The following is a 17,309-nucleotide window of genomic DNA, read 5'->3' as shown; positions in this document are numbered from 1 at the left end:
ACATGTTTGGCTCAAGACTTTTTACTGGTCCCCGACAGTGGATTTTTAAAAACTTTTTAGATTTTGTTTTGCTGCTATATATTTGATATTATAATATAGGTAAGTGGTCTAAGAATTAAATGAGTGCTGAATAATAAAGTTGAGTCATTATTTCCAGTTTTATTCACAGTACAGTACCAAGATGTATCTTACCAAAACAACTTGGGAACAAACTGTTACAAATGCTGTAATAAATCTGTTAAGTTGCCTTTAAGTTGCCACAGTACCTTTTGTTCTGCAAAAGAAAAAGTAATGTTTGCTTTAGTTTCCAGTTTCATGACACCTATTAATACAGCAATCTATTTTGCAAGGCTTCTCTTAATGAATGGAGGCTGTTTTTAATGTTTGAAGAAAAAGAGAATAGAGATGAAACCATATAATACACCCCAATTAAATGAACAGAATGTTCTACAACATAATAAGAAATCTATGATGACTAACGCCACCTAGGCTATTTGTTACATGAAAACTATTCAGATTTGGCATACTGTTTGAAGCTTCAGATTCTAGAGAATGAGGCAGTTATCAATAAGCACCAAGACTTGCAGTAGAAAATGTCAACTATAAATTCTTGTTTTTATTGAAGCATATACATCATTGTGTATTTACATTTATTCAAGTATCTTGATTCCAAAACAACACTAGAAAACAATCCTTTCTAAATAGTAGGTCCACCATAAAATTACAAAACTGAGCTGACGTGCTATAGTTTTTACTATTTTATTTACAAAGATTAAGGGCTAGATCCAATTTCAGTCCCAATTAGAGACAATCCATAGAAATCAATGAGATTTATTGTATAACGGGATTTATGTAAGTGTTGCTTAACAAATCCCATTCATTTTAATGGGTCCACTGTATGTAGGACAAAAAAATTTCTCACCTGTTCTGGAAGATGTAAATCTTACTCTTTACAGCAATGGAAGTAACGATTAAGTCATTTAAAAATTCTGCTTGAGTAAATGAAACCTCACATTTTGACACCTTCTATTTTAGAACATCTAACTGGAAGAAAACTAAACAGCTGTTATATAGAGAAACTTTAAGTATTACACCATTGATCTCCCAGGCATCCCACCTCTTAGGGATGCCGCCTTCTTTGGAAGTTAGTCACATCTTCACTAAATTGACAAAAAAATTGTCAAAAAGTATATAGGGAATAGAAAGCAGAAAGCAGACAAGAACACTATTTCAGTCATTCAGCAAAAGTTGACATTGTTTTTTTAAGTAAAACATGGTTTTGCAAACAGGATCCCTGAAGATTCTCTTCAGCTCCCCCAAAGTATTTTCCTACCCAAGAAGCCTATATTTTCAACCGGACAGAGACTAGCCACATTCTGTTGTTTTTTAAAATGGATGGTTCTTGCTGTGATTCAACAAACTTCCAGGAATAAGTGTTATACCAAAGTTATGTATCGATATTAACATTAGTAATGTTCATGATCTTTTTCAGCCAATGTTGTGAAGAGATGCAAAACTGGATTCCACTACAGATAATCGTTGCTCCAATGCTTTCAATATTGTTTCTGCCTGTTAAGTAAAATAAAAGACCATTTCATTATACATTATATGTCAATTAAGAAGAGATGACTCACAAATCTTTGATATCTGAAATAAGAACTCTGAAGACTCCTCTGCATGTCATACATACTGAAGGTGTCCACTATATGCCAGATGCTTTCTGTTGAACTGAAAGATCTGTGATCTTTCTGCATGAAAAAACAAGCAGTAGTATGAACATACCACAAGAAATAATTTGTTTGCAAACAAGAATCAGATGCAAATAATTCCACCTAAAATGGAGCACCTGATAACTGGACTAAAACTCATGATGGCATTTATAAACCATTTTGGACAACTTTGCTTGAAACAACTAAGAACTGTCAATAGTTGATATCCTGCAACTACAAAAAGGATAGAATCATAGAATCGTAGAGTTGGAAGAGACCGCAAGGGCCATCCAGTCCAAACCCCTGCCATGCAGGAAATCTAAATCAAAGCATCCCTGACGGTAAGAAGTAATGGAATTGCAAAATGACTGAAGTGTTTTTGTGAAGGAGAATATTTTCAGCAGTGGTATGTGGTGTTATTGGAACAATAAACTGAAACCTGACCAAGGAGTCTGTTTTTGTTTTTTTGTTTATATTTTAATTAAAACTTGTTTAACTAACAAATATTTAAACCAAACAAATCCCAGTGTTAATCAAACCAGGCTATGGCTAAGATTTCTCTGGATTGTTTCATTTTAGTTTTATGCTTTTGAATCCCTCTTTAACACAAGGTTCAACAAATGATCTACAGCTATGAATGTTCTTTTTTGTTGTTGAAAATCTCTTACAATGTGATTTGATTTAAACAAACTCAAAATAGTACAAAGATGCAAATACAGGCGAGTCCAAGTGGCAAAAAGGGAACTGAATCTCCAACTATGTTAAAGTGTAGGTCTGTGATACATAAAGCTTGTCTCATTTAAACAATGTGCAGAATTTTGCTAATTGTTGTGTTGGAGTATGTGTAATGTATATTTTAATCTGGCTTTAATACTTCTACAAATGATGATGATGTCATTACTGGGTAATATATTTGTGAGCAAAATGTTGATACTGGATAATGCCACCCTGTACAGCATTTAACCATATAACGTGCAACAAATAAGTTTAGCCTCAGTTTTTCTTACAGTGCACTTGTGCATGGCTGCCATTTTGAAAAATGGCAGCCATCATCTTCAGGAACCAAGTGTGTAATGCCATCATCTTCAGGAACCAAGTGTGTAATGCCCCCAAAGCCAAAATCTGTTTCATATTTAGATTGCAAATTTTGTTCCAATTGCATGGTTTTACCACAAAATGCATAATTCTTGCATATTTTCCAGCTAATCCATCATCCATTGTTTTTTTTTTTTTTTTGCTACCCACCATAGGACTTAAAGTGGAGGAGTAGATGACCACCACTATCCCTGCCACATCTTAACACACTATTGACAAACTGTCCAAGGCAAACAAGTTTACCTGTTTGGAACTATATTTTACCTGCAGTTCTTCAGATGGTGTATGCAAAAGGTGAACATTTCTTTTCTGCTAACAGTTTTTGTTAGGAAATGCTACTGGCCATGATTATAAGTAAGAGAAATTTTAGGAAAGAATGAACTCTGCATAATACTTCTCATGGGGGAAAAAAAACCAAAATGCCAGCACAGATCAACTATCTTACCCTTTCTAGTGACTCTTCTAAGCTAGCTCGACTTTCAAGGGTGAGAGGCTCCTCATCAATTACAGCTTTCTGTTCCGATGACCCTAGGGTGTAACTTGGACATTGCACAGTTACTATTAGCATCCCAATGACTCAATAAAAGATTGAAAATAAATCAACTGAAGAGTAACTTGCAAATAAAAGTAATTAAGGTGCGGCCTGCACCCACCCCTTTCCCCGCTAGATCGGGGCCTCAGCGGCCAGAGCGGCAACCACTGAGGCCCCGATCTGCTGCTTTCCAGGCCACGGGGAAGCGGCAAAAGGCCACTTCCCCGAGGCCTGGAAAGGGGTGTCCTTGGGGCTTCAAGCCCCAAGGACACCCTGTGGTGGTGGGGAGGAGGAGAAAGGGGCCGCTTGGCCCCTTTCTCCTCTGTGTCGCTGGGCGTAGCCATCTAAAGGCTGCGCCCAGCGACGCAAACCTGGAAGGAGCTCTGAAACGGAGCTCCTTCCAGGGCCGCGGAAAGGGCGCATTAGGCGCCCTCGCGTGGCCCCACGTCACAACTGCGCCGCCCCGTTTAGAGGTGGCGCGGTCGTGACGTACTCATGGCGGCGGCTGTGTGGAACAGCCGCCACCATTTTGTGCGCACTCCGCACGTCCTAGGGTTGGGGGCATCCGGAAAGGACGCCCCTTTCTAACCCTAGCACGCACACTTTTAGGCCCATCTGTAACGGGCCTATGTTTCTAACAGAGATTTGTTGTGTGCCTTTCGACCTTAGGGTGAACCCATCACAGCGTTTTCTTGGTAAGAGTTATTCAGACGGAGTTTGTTTTTGTTTCCATCTGAGGCTGAGAAAGTGTGACTTGCCCAAGGTTAGCCAGTGGATTTCCATGGCTAAGTGGTGATTCAAAATCTGGCCTCCAGAATTGTAGTTCGAGACTCAAATCACTATAACCACACTGGCTCTCTAACAGAGATACATAACTTAAATCTCCCTATATCAGGAGTGGGAACAAGTGGGGCCGCTACAGATGTTGTTCTACTTTAAGTCCCAGCATTTCTCTCCATTGGCCATGCTTATATGGTCTGCTGGGAGCTGCAGTCCAACATTTTGGAAGGCTACACGAATCCCACCACTGTTCTACATTTTGTTAGGCTACAGTTCCTACCTACCCTAGTCAGTGTGGACAATGGTCAAGGATGTTAGGACTTGCAGTAGAATAACTGAATGACCGCATGTTCTCTACCCTTCATGTAGCACTAAGGCAAAATTAGGGTATCCAATAGTTAAAATGATTGTATTGCATACAAGGAGATTGGCTCCCTCCCAATATTCTATGGCAAATACAAAAGGTCTGCACCACAGGTAAGCACCTGCCAGCTTACCAAGGCAAATCTCCCTCAGAGAAGGGAGGGCTATCTTTATAAGGTGATCATTTTTAAATTTGACAAATGGGGTTCTGGGGTATCTCCAGCACTCAACCAGAGCTTTCCTCCTCAGGCTAGCATGGTACTGTTAAGCCATGTAGTACTGTTTGCACTTTATGGAGAGAGGGGAGATTTCAGGAAGAGGAGAGAAAAAGGATCACTCACCACCCCCAAATCCTCTGGAAAATGTTTCCAGTTGTGTGATATAGTCCTGAAGAATTTAGGTTTGGAGATGGCTCCCAGCTCAACTGCCAGCCATATTTTATGACTCTTGGGAGGCTACTGAGCGTGATTTGGCTCTGTTGGGCAGGCTTTTCTTCACATATCTGGGGATATTCCATCTACACATAAAACAATTACCACACCTGTATATGGGCACATTTTTCTGGCTAACCGCTAAGGCACAGAACCACCAATTTCAGTGTTAGAATTAGAAGGCAATAGAACTTTGCAGTACCATGCCTCAAGTTAGTAGCAAGTGAGCCATGTACAGAAAATTGTCACAGTTCTTGAAAGACTGCTAGATTTTACTAATGAAGTGCAGTAATGACTGCACACCTTCATCTTAATTATACATGTTTTAGTTTCTATCATCCAGAAGGAAAATCTAAATTTTGAAGGATACATATTATGATAATTATAGCCATCTGTAATAAAAATCCTCATTCTGTCTTATTAGCAAAAAGGACTGTAGTGTCAGTAAAACTAATAAAATAATAAGTATAAAATAATAAGTATAGAAAAGTATATTTGGCAAACAGAATTATTGCTTCTCTCACCTGTCTAGGGAGTCAACATTCAAGCAGAATAAATCTCGTTTATAGTCAAGATGCTTTGGGGTACATCTGTAAATGCTTCCAAGTGTCATCTTGCACCCAGTGCAAAACAAGGTTTCAAGAATACTGTAAAGCAAAGTATTTAGATTAGTTTTTAGACATGTTCACATCCTAATTCAGAGATGGAGCCCTGGTGGCGCAGTGGTTAAATGCCTGTACTGCAGCCACAAGGTTGTGAGTTCTAAGACCAGCAAAAGGGCCCAAGCTCGACTCAGGCTTGCATCCTTCCGAGGTCGCTAAAATGAGTACCCAGACTGTTGGGGGCAAATTAGCTTAATGCTAATTAGCTTACTTGCTGTTCACCGCTATGATCTTTGGAATAGCGGTATATAAATAAAAAAAAACAAATTATTATTGCGGAACAAATGAAATAAACATTATCATGCAATAAACGATGGATTAATTATTGTCCTTCTATATTTTACATATAATATATCTGATTCTCATAAAACCCCTAAGAAGTAGATTAGGCTAAGAGACTATGGCCCGAGACAGACAGTCCCTAACCCTAGTACATGTGAGCAGCATAACAATGGCGGCATCCTGTGTACACAGGCGCTGCCATTGATGTAAGCGCCACGCCAGTGCAACCATTCCAGCCCATAGAAACAAACAGGATCTGTGGAGAAGTGATGGCTCGTGGACTGCAACTGAAATATTGTAACTGTACACATTTGCTTGTATAGTATGCAACTTTTAAATCCAGTTTTAGCTATCATTTGGCTCAGAATGGCTTTTCCTTTCCCTTCCTTTCTAGCCTTGCTTACAGCATACTTAGCCATTCCCAGCAAGTCAAAGCCCTTCCATAACTCAGTCAAATCATGGTGGTTGTCCTCTGGAAACATACTCAATGTCCTATATTAATTAGGATCCAGTCCATCAAAATTATATGGCATCTATTTCGTAAACAAAACTGAAGCAGTACAAAACATAAATTTGTCAAATGATATAAATGTTCCATAAGATTCCATAAGTAAAAAGCATTTGAAGGGCAATATTTGATCAGGAAAAAAATTCCAGTAAAAAGTAAGGTACAGCAAAATGGAAAATAAAATTAGTGTAGTCCAAAACCACTTTTTAAATCAGTTTTTAACAATGCAAACAATTAAAACAATCAGAAAATCCATCCTTGATCTTAAGAACCAAAGGCCTTACAAAACAGGCCTGTCTTGGCTCAAAATTGATACAGCAAGAATCCCAACACAGTCTCTATTAGTTTGCATAATCATTTTTAAGTAAAAATAGTTTTGACCTAAAAATAATGTGTTTTGAACTAGAATGCAACAATCCTGGTACAAGAGAAGTCTCATTTTTATTTTGGCGAAGCTGACTGTTTACTTACCATCCATATTCACCTGCTTGGGTTGACAGTTTTTGTTCTTTGTCCACAGAGACATTGAGGGTGACACCTGCATTTTTAAAGATACAAATCAGGAACAGGATTGTCCTCATGTATATAATGAGCTGGCGTAGCTTTTTGGTACAGAAAAAAAAGTCTGTACTACACTGAATTTATGAAAACATTTACAGCCCTTCAAGTAGAAAATATCACTTGGCGATACTGGTAGCATGTTACAATTTTGTAAAAACAATGCAGTTGTGGCCTAATGGGCTGATACTGGTAGAAAGAAGTAACATTATACCTTGGCATAATGTATCATGTGTACTTTAATTTTTGGATAACATCTGTTTTGTTTTATTTTGTAAGATGTTTCCATCCTGGCTTGTATCTGCATCTGTTGAAGTGAGTAACAGCCCAGAAAAGCTTTACCTATAATAAATCTGTAACACGTTGTCTCCCTTATTTGAAATGCTTGGTTCCAGAAGTACTTCGAATGTTGGAAGTTCTGGGGGATTTTGGAATATTTGCACATACAGTGCGCCAGCGTCATACGTGCGACGGAAGTAACAATGGTGCCCACAGCACCTGCACTATGCCACGCAATGTGCTCGAGCCCCATTATTTTCAATGAGGCTCGAGCATATGCGCTATTTGCCTTATGTGGGGTGTGTGTGTGTGTGTAACGGAACCCCCACTTAAGGCACAAGCGCCCTGTACATAATGAGATGTCTTGCAGATGGGACCTAAGTCTGTGAAGTTGAAGGCTTTCATGGCTGGCATCCATGGTTTTTTGTGGGTTTTTCGGGCTATGTGGCCATGTTCTAGAAGGTTTTCTTCAGAACATGGCCACATAGAAAGCAAAGGTGCCACTGTCTTGGCCATCCATGTGGCCAATTTTTGGAATGTTTTGGGACTCCAGGTTACGGGAGGCTCAATCTGCGTAGTATGTGTTGGTTTTGGCCTTTAAAGCCCTACCTGGTTTGGGTCCAGTTTATCTACAGGACTGCCTTCTCCTGTACAATCTGCCCCGAACACTGGGGGGCGGTTGCTACCGTTTGTAAGAGCCAAGACTGTGGAATGACCAGCCACAGCTAAACCAGCTGATGCAATATAAAACATATTTGAAGACCCATCTCTTCCGGCAGGCCTATCCAGGCAGTTTTTAATCATGAATTTAAACATGGATTTTACATTTAATTATTGCCCTACGTATTGTCATATAAATATACGTGTATTTTATGGAATGATTGTGTTTTAACTGTGTTGTAACCTGCCTCAAGCTGTGAGGAGAGGCGGGTCAGAAATAAAATAATAATGATTACAATAATAATATACAGTCACTGTATATATATATTATTATTATTATTATTATTATTATTCAGTCAGTGGAAACAGGCCTCCTTGTTTCTGTCCCTGTCGCTTTTTGCCGCCAGGGGAAGGAGGAACTGCCAAAATAGCCCTCATGGCCATTGTCACTATGCACCTTGATTGAAGAAAAAGGGGGAGCTATTATTATTTACTCCTCCGCCTCAGGCAGCAAAGTGTGCGGGGTCGACCAAGGCTAGCCTCAGGGCTCTTGCGAAGAAGGGGGCGGGGCCAGCGCGACCGTTATTTGTCCCTCATTTAGGGCGCGCGCCAGAGAAAGGGGAAGGTCGGGGTAGGTCTCTCGCGCCCGCGCATGCGCACTCCCGGCTCACCGTTGAGAAGGATGCAGTTGGCGTCTTCGTCGTTGATCTCCCAGCTGAGCGAGTCCCCAACGGGGCGCTTGCAACCGGAGCACAGGAACACCACGGGCAGCTCTTCCGAACCGGGGCCTTCCTGCTCCTCGGGGCCCTGGGTATCGGGAGGCAACGGGCTCCTCTCCTCTTTTCCCATCCCCAGCGGGACCGCCGCCATTCTCGTTCAAAGCGGCACCGCCTCCTCATACCGGAAATAATTGCCCTCAACGTGGGGCCGCTCTAGGAAGCCCACAGCCACACTCGCTCGCCTCCCCAGAAAGGAGGAGAGAGAAAGAGAGCGCCGTGCTCTAATGCGCACGCGCACCCCGCCCGCAGTGACGTCAAGCATGTCCGTTGAGGGCGGTATTTCGAGCCTCGCCACGTGACCTGAGGGGAAGTCCATGGCAAGCTCCCTCTGAAGAATTGTTGCCAAAACCCACAGTGACTTAGAGTACACAAGCACAAGCAGCAACCCCTGTTTGAGGGCAGGAAAACATTGCCTCATTATACAGACTGAACAAAATATCAAAAGTCCACCTGTTTTGGAAAGCGTGCCCCCATAAAGACAGAAATGTGTTCCTTCATCGTGTAATCTACACAAACGTGGATGATATGCTTATTATTATTAACCTTTATTTATAGAGCACTGTAAATTTACACTGTGCTATACATACAATCAGTTAAAAATAGAATGAAATAAAAATAAACTGCCTGAGGCATACACTACAAAAAATAATATAATACATATTAATACATATTAACGTTAAATAATAAAATATAGCAGAGAAATACACATGGAAGGCTGCATCTACACTAGAAATAATGCAGTGCGGTACCACTTTTAAGTGTTGAAGCTCTGCCTATGGAATCCTGGGATTTGTAGTTGTAGAAGATCTTCAAACTGTCTCTGCCAGAGTGTTGGTGCCTCCTCTGTGTGTTCTTGTGCCTTCGAGGCATTTTTCACATATGGCAAGGCTATCATGGGGGTTTCTTGGCAAGATGTGTTCAGACAAGGTTTGCCATTGCCATCCTTTGAGGCTGAGAGAGTGTGATTTGCCCAAGGTCACCAGTGGGTTTCATGGCTGAGCAGGGAACTGAATCCTGGTCTCCATTTGTTGTCCAGTACTCATCATACCACTACTCCATGCTGCTCTTATTGGCACCTCACAAAAATACAAATCCCAGATTTCTGATTGAGTCATGACAGTTAAAAGTGGTGTCAAATTGAATTATTTCTACAGTGTAGATGCACCCCAAGTTAACTGAAATCAATACTTTCATTTGGTATTTCAGTAGAACACAGATTTGTTAATACAGATTGAGTCTCCCTTATCTGGAGTTAAGAATATTTGCTATTGGTGGTCAGCATCAGTTGGCAACGGAGCTGACCTTAAACTAAGAGTCATCTGCCTCAGGTGCCAGATACTTTGGGGCCAGCAATAGCAATGGGCCAGCCTTGAACTCCTGCAAGTAGCCTGTTGCCCTTGGATGCTGTGTGTGCAGGACTAGGAAAGATGGGTAAAAACTAACAAAACGAATTTCAACATGGAGAAATGTAAGGTACTACCCTTAGGCAGAAAAAATGAAATGTACAGATATTGGCGGGATACATACCGCCATTTAGTACGTCTTCTATACGTACTAGGGTTAGGAAGGGGCGGTGCTTCCGCACCCCCCTAACCCTAGTACGTATAGAATATGTACAAGATGGCGGCGCCCCTTCCACATGGGCGCCGCCATCTTTGCGTATCGGACGCTGAGCGTCCGTACGCGTCGCGCCGCTTGTGATGTAGCGAGTGCGCCCCTGGCGCCTCGCTACGTCGCAAACGCGACGAAAAAAGAAGCTCCATTTTGGAGCTTCTTTTTCGGTCCGCGCGGGAGTCGGGCCGTGTGAAGGCTCCGGCTCCCCCGCGGACCTACTGGCGGCGGCGGCAGAGCGCCGCAAAGTGGCGGTATGTACCCCGCCATAGAATGGGGGACACCTGGCTTAACAAGACAACATGTGAAAGGGATCTAGGAGTCCTAGCAGACCACAAGTTGAACATGAGTCAGCAATGTAATGTGGCAGCTAAAAAGGCCAATGTGATTCTAGGCTGCATCAATTGGAGAAATTTAGGGAGCTGGGTATGTTTAGCCTGGAGAAGAGAAAGTTAAGAGGTGATATGATAGCCCTGTTTAAGTATTTGAGGGAGTGTCATATTGAGGAGGGAGCAAGCTTGTTTTCTGCTGCTCCAGAGAACAGGACCCGCAGCAGTGGATGCAAACTGCAGGAAAAGAGATTCCACTTCAACATTAGGAGGAACTTCCCAACAGTAAGAGCTGTTTGACAGTGAAACACATTCCCTCGGAGTGTGGGGGAGTCTCCTTATTTTGAGGTTTTTAAACAGAGGCTGGACAGCCATCTCAGAGGTGCTTTGATTGTGATTTCCTGCATGGCAGAATGGGGTTGGACTGGATGGCCCTTGTGGTCTCTTCTAACTCTATGATTCTAGGACACAGGACACTGCCTGTCACTAACGCTGAACGTAAATTCAAATTCATATCTCACTTATGTCTGTTCGTTTATTTGGAGTTGAAGAGGGGGGGGGGAGTGCTATTCTTTTTTTTTTTTAGGCACCAAAATGTCTTAGACTGGCCTTGTCTGACATTTTTAACACTTCAGCTAACGGCTGGAGGAAATCTTGTTAGTCAGTTGCAGAAAAACAAGAGAGGCCATGGCATATTAAAGACTAGAAAACTGCTCTGGCGTAAGCTTCCATTCATGTCCCTCAAATGCATGAAGTATTAGTCTCAGATGGGCTGGTTGTTGTTGTCTATGACTTATGATGACCCCAAGACATGGGGCTTTCTTAGCAAGATTTGTTCAAAGGTTTGCCATTGCCTTCCCCTGAGGCTGAGACAGTGTGACTTGCCCAGTGGGTTTCATGGCCAAGCTGGGAATTTAACACTGATCTCCAAAGTCATAGCCCAATGCTCAAACCACTACACCACACTAGCTCTCAAGTATATATGTACACACTCACTTGTGCACACATTGAGAGAAGAGGAATTGTAAACTGGCTTGAAACAAAACTGAAATGCAGAAAATACAGAAAGTAATAATTAGCTAAAGTGCTTTTCATTGCTAACTTTACTCTATGTTATGGATAACAAAGGTGAACTATAGCTTGCACTGTACTTAGGGGAGGGATGATAGGGTGTCCTTTGGCACCAGGCAGCTGTTGTTTGCAGCAGACATGAAGGTCAGACTGAATAGTTCTGGTATCTAAGCATGGCCTGTCAAATAAAACATTATTTACACAATTATACAGCCTCAAGTAGGGTTTAACATTATTGTGTGCCGGGGCAGAGTTTTGAGCTGCCTGGGATGTACTATCAAAATGGCTAACAGGACGAATATATCCGATTATATTTGGTCTTACGAATATTACATGGATTATTTAGATCCCATTCCAGTTGATGCAAGCAAGCTAAAGGCCAACAGATGTAAGTAGCTTTCTTTTCTCCATCTGTGAAGGAATATGGTAAAAGAATAACTAAAATGAAGTATAGAGTTGGGAGACATAGCTGTGTTAGTCTTGAGTATCAGGATGCAAGGGAATCTTGTAGCACCTTGGAGACTAACTGCAGAGAAGAACTCGTAGCATAAGCTTTCGTAGGTTTGGTCTACTTCTTGAGGAAGTAGATAGTCTCAAAGGTGTTCCAAGATCCCTTTGCACACTGAAATGAAAATGTAGACCCTTCTGATTTATTTATTTGTTTTCTTGCAGAGCTTGGTGACTACAGACTAGAAAGGGTTCAATCCAGGAAAACTGGAAATGCAGCAAAAGATCCCATCACCTAATGCTAAACCATTATAGTCTAGATCTGTTTTCCCCCTTCTCCTAAATTAATCAGTTATCTGAAGTGATAGAACCAAGGACCACTGTCCTTCAAATTTACATGATGGATGCTGGTGTCTTCGTTCTTCTTCTGCAACAGCTCTTTGTGGCTATTCTATCTAACCATGCATGCAAATCACTTCTTGAGGTTGGAGATACTGTATTTATGTTAAACAATCCTTGTTGATTTTTGTGGGTTTTTCAGGCTATGTGGCCATGTTCTAGAAGAGTTTATTCCTGACGTTTGAAGATGCCAGCCACAGATCCTGACAAAATGTCAGGAATAAACTCTTTTAGAACATGGCCACATAGCCCGAAAAACCCACAAAAATCTATGGATGCCGGCCATGAAAGCCTTTGACTTCACAATCCTTGTTGACATTCAGTATCAAATTAAGTATCCAATCAATGCAAAAATCCAAATGGGTTTGGTAAAACTGGTTTCTTTATGGGCATTCATTGTTTTGGACTGTAAGAATATTAACCATTTTAAAATTTTCATTATTTTCATTGGACTGGATCCAGAGTTACAGTGCAATCTTTTACACGTCTCTTTAGAGTTGAAAAGAACATATGCTATGATTGCATCCACACTGAAGAAATAATCCAGTTTGACACATTTTTAGCTGCCATGACTCAAAGCTATGAAATGCTGGGAATTGTAGTTTTTTTTGGGAGCCAACGCTCTCTGACAGAGAAGACTAAATATCTCACAAAACTATAATTCCCAGAATTCCATAACATTCAGCCATGGCAGTTAAAAGTGGTGTCAAACTGAATTATTTCTGCAGTATGGATGCAGCCTCAAGTTGTGTTAAAACAGAGGTAGGGATTGTCTGGCCCTCCAGTTGCTGTTGGATTGCAATTCCCAGCAGCCATACACAGCATAGGAAGTAGTAAAGAATGCTGGCAGCGACAACCTCATAATCCCCAGCTCTGAGCATTGCAATGTTAGTCATGCTTAGAGTAAATGCATTGAAATAAGTGAGCCTTAATTTAGTCCTATTGTAATGGGCCTATTCAGAGTATGATTAAGTTGTTCTCCAGCTTAGTGTTTCTGTTACAGAATGACTATCCACTAGAATATTTGAATATATTTAAACTTTGTTTTAAATAGCAATTAGACTCTTACTGAATATTACATTTAAACAAAGTCTTTAGACCACATCCTTTAAACACATCTGAATGAAGTTAATTAAACATTTTGGTTTCCATTTGAAATTCTATTTTTTTCAAAACAGAATTAAAATGTTTCTTTATCCAGTGGTATAAAGACTCCAGTGCCGATTAAGGAGACCATCGATTCAATGATTTAAAGCAATGTATTGGGGCAGAGAGCTGGGAGGATTTAGAGAACAACCAACAATGCTGCACTCCCAATCTCTCCATCTCAATTTCCTTTGGCCTACATGCAAGAAGTAGTCTTCCATGATTATAACATTAGAGTAAGAAAAAATTATTAAAATATTCTAAAAATTTATCAGATTTATCATCATCACATTTCCTTTTAACAGATTCAATTGTCATTGCTTTTTGGATTGGGCTAGCTTCTTTTGTGGCACTTCTCTTCTTGATTTTGTTCTACATGTCTCAGTCTGATTCTACAATTAAGTAAGTGTTTTTATTGTATTGTATTGTATTGTATTGTAATGTAGTGTAGTGTAGTGTAGTGTCTGTTTGCACACGCCCCAAAAAATGACTTGCAAGGGGAGAAGTGCTTGTTCCTGTCTTCATCAGCCAGGGTTTATGAAGCCTGGAACAATAATCTGTACTTTCCAAAGTGGCAGAATTCAAAGACACAGTGGTGTTCATCTGAATGAGTATGTAATGGGATATTGTAACACCTTTGAGATGGAAAGGTTTGAAGTCTACTTCATCAGATGCATCTTTTTTTCTCACAGTGGTAGAATTTAAAGGTAAGCCATGTTAGTCTGTAGAAGCAGTATGTAGAGAGATCTTGTAGTACCTCTGAGACTACCGTAACTAAAGAAAGAAGTTGGTAGCATGAGCTTTTGTAGATTTAAGTCTATGAAAGCTCATGCTGCCAACTTCTTTCTTTAGTTAGCCTCAAAGGTGCTACAAGATCTCTCTACAATTTTTTTTCTTACAGTTAGTCTCAAAGGTGCTACAATGTCTTTTTGCATATCAAACGTTTATGCTTTTTTAAGGTAATGCATGAAATGCATATTGGCCAATGGCCTTGATATATTTTCTGTGTCACTTATTAGGTTCATTCATTTCAAATTATATAAAGCATGGCCTTTTAAAATTAGACAATAACCAAGGAAAACCAAGTAACAAACTATAAGAAAAGGTGCTGGGAAGTATCAGCTCAACAGTGTAGAACCTGTAATTCAGAAATATAACATGAAAACACGGAAGGAAAAATATATTTGCTTATATCAGGGATAGGAATCACACAGCTCTCCAGATGTTGTTGGCCTGGTACTCCCAGTATTTCTTACTGTGGGTTGTGATGGCTATGACTAGCTGGTGGGTCATGTAATTTCCACTTCTGGGTTACAGCATCTTAAGCCATCTTAAAAACTGGCCCACTGAAATCAGTCGGATTTAAATAAGTCACAATTACTTTTGGATCCATAGATATCAATGGGTTTACCCAATATACGTAACATGAGATATGGGTAAGTTCTGGGTCCAACCTGCTGTATTTATTTCATGCAAGGCATTAGCTACTTAGACTGAGAGCCCGTACAGACAGGCCAAAATAAAGCTGCTTCAGGTCACTATGGAGATATGCTGTTTAAATGATGTATGCATTCTAAGAGTCCGGAAGCCTCACCAAAGCCACACTCCAGTCCTGATGCCATTGGACTGCAGTCCCCATCAGCTATAAGTAGCATACCTGACAGTGGTGGATAAATGAATAGAAATAACAGTCACATAACATTTAGAGGGCTAAGAGTTCCCACCCCTATAGTAAAAGGATAGATTAGGCTCAAAATCACATTTAGCCAATTCTGTGGGTGACTTTGAAGTAGTCACCAGTTCTCATAATCTACCTCATAGATTTGTTGTGAGGTAAAAAGGAACAGAACCATATACACTCATCCCTCCATATTTGCGGATTTGATATTTGAGGATTTGATTATTCACAGATTTTCTTAATATGTTCTCTCTGTAAATATCTAGGTCCTCCAGCCCAACTCTATGGTCAACTTTAATAAGTTGCACTGAAAGACCTAGAGATTCCTAGAGAGAATTCTCTACTAGGCATTCATAGCTCCTCCAGGGTAGCTCTATGGTCAGAGTCTGTCTGTTGCACTGGAGGACCTAGAGATTCCTAGAGAGGTGCCCTCTCAGGTAAAATCATGGTGTTTTTGTTATTTGCGATTTCCCCATATTCACGGGTTCTTGTGCCCCTAACCCTAGTGAATATGGAGGGACAAGTGTATTGCATTTTGAGCTCCTGCTGAACTTCTGCTGTGATATTCTGTAAATTATATTTTATGGGCAGCCAATAATGTATTAACTTTATTTGTTCACAGGAATGGAAGACTAGAGAAAAGATATCCAAGGAATTATTCAATAAATATCCATCAAAATCTTGGAACAAACCATGATAGACCAACTTTAGATGATTCTCAAGTTGAAGAAATTGAAAGCATCTGTTCAAACAGTAGGTCACCATGTCATAATCTGAACAATATGGTTTGAGCCTGCATCTCAACTAAATATACACAACAATCTATTACACCATAGGTTGACTAGAGGGAGCTTCCTTAGGAACATGTAATCAATTTAGAATACTTGTTTAATAACAAAAATTGCTAAATGAACACAATCAAATAGTTACCTCAGATGTAATGTACAGTGAAATGACTATTTTCAAAATTGAATCAGAAACAGAGGGTTCGGAATAAGTATATCAGTCATCACTAATCGCTCACGGAAGAGATATTAGCAATTTCTTAGATATTTGCACAATTGTAACTTAAGACATTGTTCTAATGTTTTGTATAATGTAATTTGTACATGGCAGACTATCCTAGAAATAGTTGATTGTCCCTTCCAATTCATTTTCAAAACATAATACCTACCATTAAAGAAAAAATGTTGATGGGGATTTTTTTTTTTTTACTGAAACATGCTGCATTTTCCCTTGGTTGTTAACATCTTAATTTTTAAATTTACTTTTAATTTTAATATAGTAGTTTCATTGCTTTTAATATTGCTTTTAATTGTATTCTGAAATATGTAAATAAATGATCCATGTGTTGTTCTGGACTTTTGTAAAAACATGTGTTTAGTATAGAAATTAATGTAAGTATTGTCACCTGAAAACTCATGCAGCCCCTTCAGTGACAATTCATGCCCATTATGCAAGGTTCCCAATTCACATGCTGAGAGATTCTTTATGGCACTTTATTAAATCTTGCAAGACTGAGTACAAACGCCTGAAGAGTTACAGTATGGTTATGTGATATATAGTATATAGTATGAAATAAGTGATCTGTTGAGAGCAGATAGAGCACAGAATACTGGGGATGACTAAGGACTGGCTGAGTATTTCAGTGGAATTTTAAAAAGGTTTCATGACTGTTAATGCCCTGATGGTGAAGTGGTTAAATGCCAGTACTTCATGCTCTCACTCACAAACCACAAGGTTGTGAGTTCAATACCAGCCAGTGTTCAGGGTCCAGCCTGGCATCCTTTCGAGGTTGACAGCTTGTTGGGAGCAATTAGTTTACCATTGTAAACCACTGGGCACTGATAAGCAGTATAGAAATGTACTTGCTATTGCTATTTCTAATTAATTATAGTCAATTTAGAGTAAGAGTCAGTTGATTATAGGGAGTGGACTCTGTGAGATGTGTTTGAAGAAGATAATTAGCATAATTGTATAAGCATATAAG

General features: G+C 40.1%; 2 protein-coding genes across 2 annotated transcripts; one reads left to right on the top strand and one right to left on the bottom strand.

Moving 5' to 3' along the window:
• Positions 1–596: 596 nt before the first annotated feature.
• On the bottom strand, positions 597–9,119 carry MIS18A (MIS18 kinetochore protein A). Its single transcript, XM_089512101.1, has 5 exons — positions 8,531–9,119; positions 6,834–6,900; positions 5,435–5,557; positions 3,250–3,343; positions 597–1,569 (listed from the first exon to the last, which is right to left on the bottom strand). The coding sequence occupies exons 1-5, from the start codon at positions 8,727–8,729 to the stop codon at positions 1,489–1,491; spliced, it is 564 nt and encodes a 187-aa protein (XP_089368227.1). The 5' UTR covers positions 8,730–9,119; the 3' UTR covers positions 597–1,488.
• Positions 9,120–11,659: 2,540 nt separating this feature from the next.
• MRAP (melanocortin 2 receptor accessory protein) lies at positions 11,660–16,534 on the top strand. The gene is made up of 3 exons (XM_089508123.1): positions 11,660–12,037; positions 13,947–14,043; positions 15,942–16,534. Exons 1-3 carry the CDS (start codon positions 11,932–11,934, stop codon positions 16,108–16,110), a joined length of 372 nt encoding a protein of 123 aa, XP_089364249.1. The 5' UTR covers positions 11,660–11,931; the 3' UTR covers positions 16,111–16,534.
• Positions 16,535–17,309: the final 775 nt, after the last annotated feature.

Source organism: Sceloporus occidentalis, unplaced genomic scaffold (genome assembly GCF_023333645.1).
Source record: "Sceloporus occidentalis isolate IW3139 unplaced genomic scaffold, rSceOcc1.0.p SCAF_2, whole genome shotgun sequence".
Classification (NCBI taxonomy): Eukaryota; Metazoa; Chordata; class Lepidosauria; order Squamata; family Phrynosomatidae; genus Sceloporus; species Sceloporus occidentalis.
This window is presented reverse-complemented; position numbering and strand designations above follow the sequence as displayed.

Coding starts and splice junctions, on each gene's coding strand:
- MRAP (XM_089508123.1), top strand. CDS start 11,932: ATGGCTAACAGGACGAATATATCCGATTATATTTGGTCTTACGAATAT. Junction 12,038..13,946: donor CAAGCTAAAGGCCAACAGAT/GTAAGTAGCTTT, acceptor TCCTTTTAACAG/ATTCAATTGTCATTGCTTTT. Junction 14,044..15,941: donor CAGTCTGATTCTACAATTAA/GTAAGTGTTTTT, acceptor ATTTGTTCACAG/GAATGGAAGACTAGAGAAAA.
- MIS18A (XM_089512101.1), bottom strand. CDS start 8,729: ATGGCGGCGGTCCCGCTGGGGATGGGAAAAGAGGAGAGGAGCCCGTTG. Junction 3,344..5,434: donor AATGTTGACTCCCTAGACAG/GTGAGAGAAGCA, acceptor GCAATGTCCAAG/TTACACCCTAGGGTCATCGG. Junction 1,570..3,249: donor TAGAAGAGTCACTAGAAAGG/GTAAGATAGTTG, acceptor TTTACTTAACAG/GCAGAAACAATATTGAAAGC.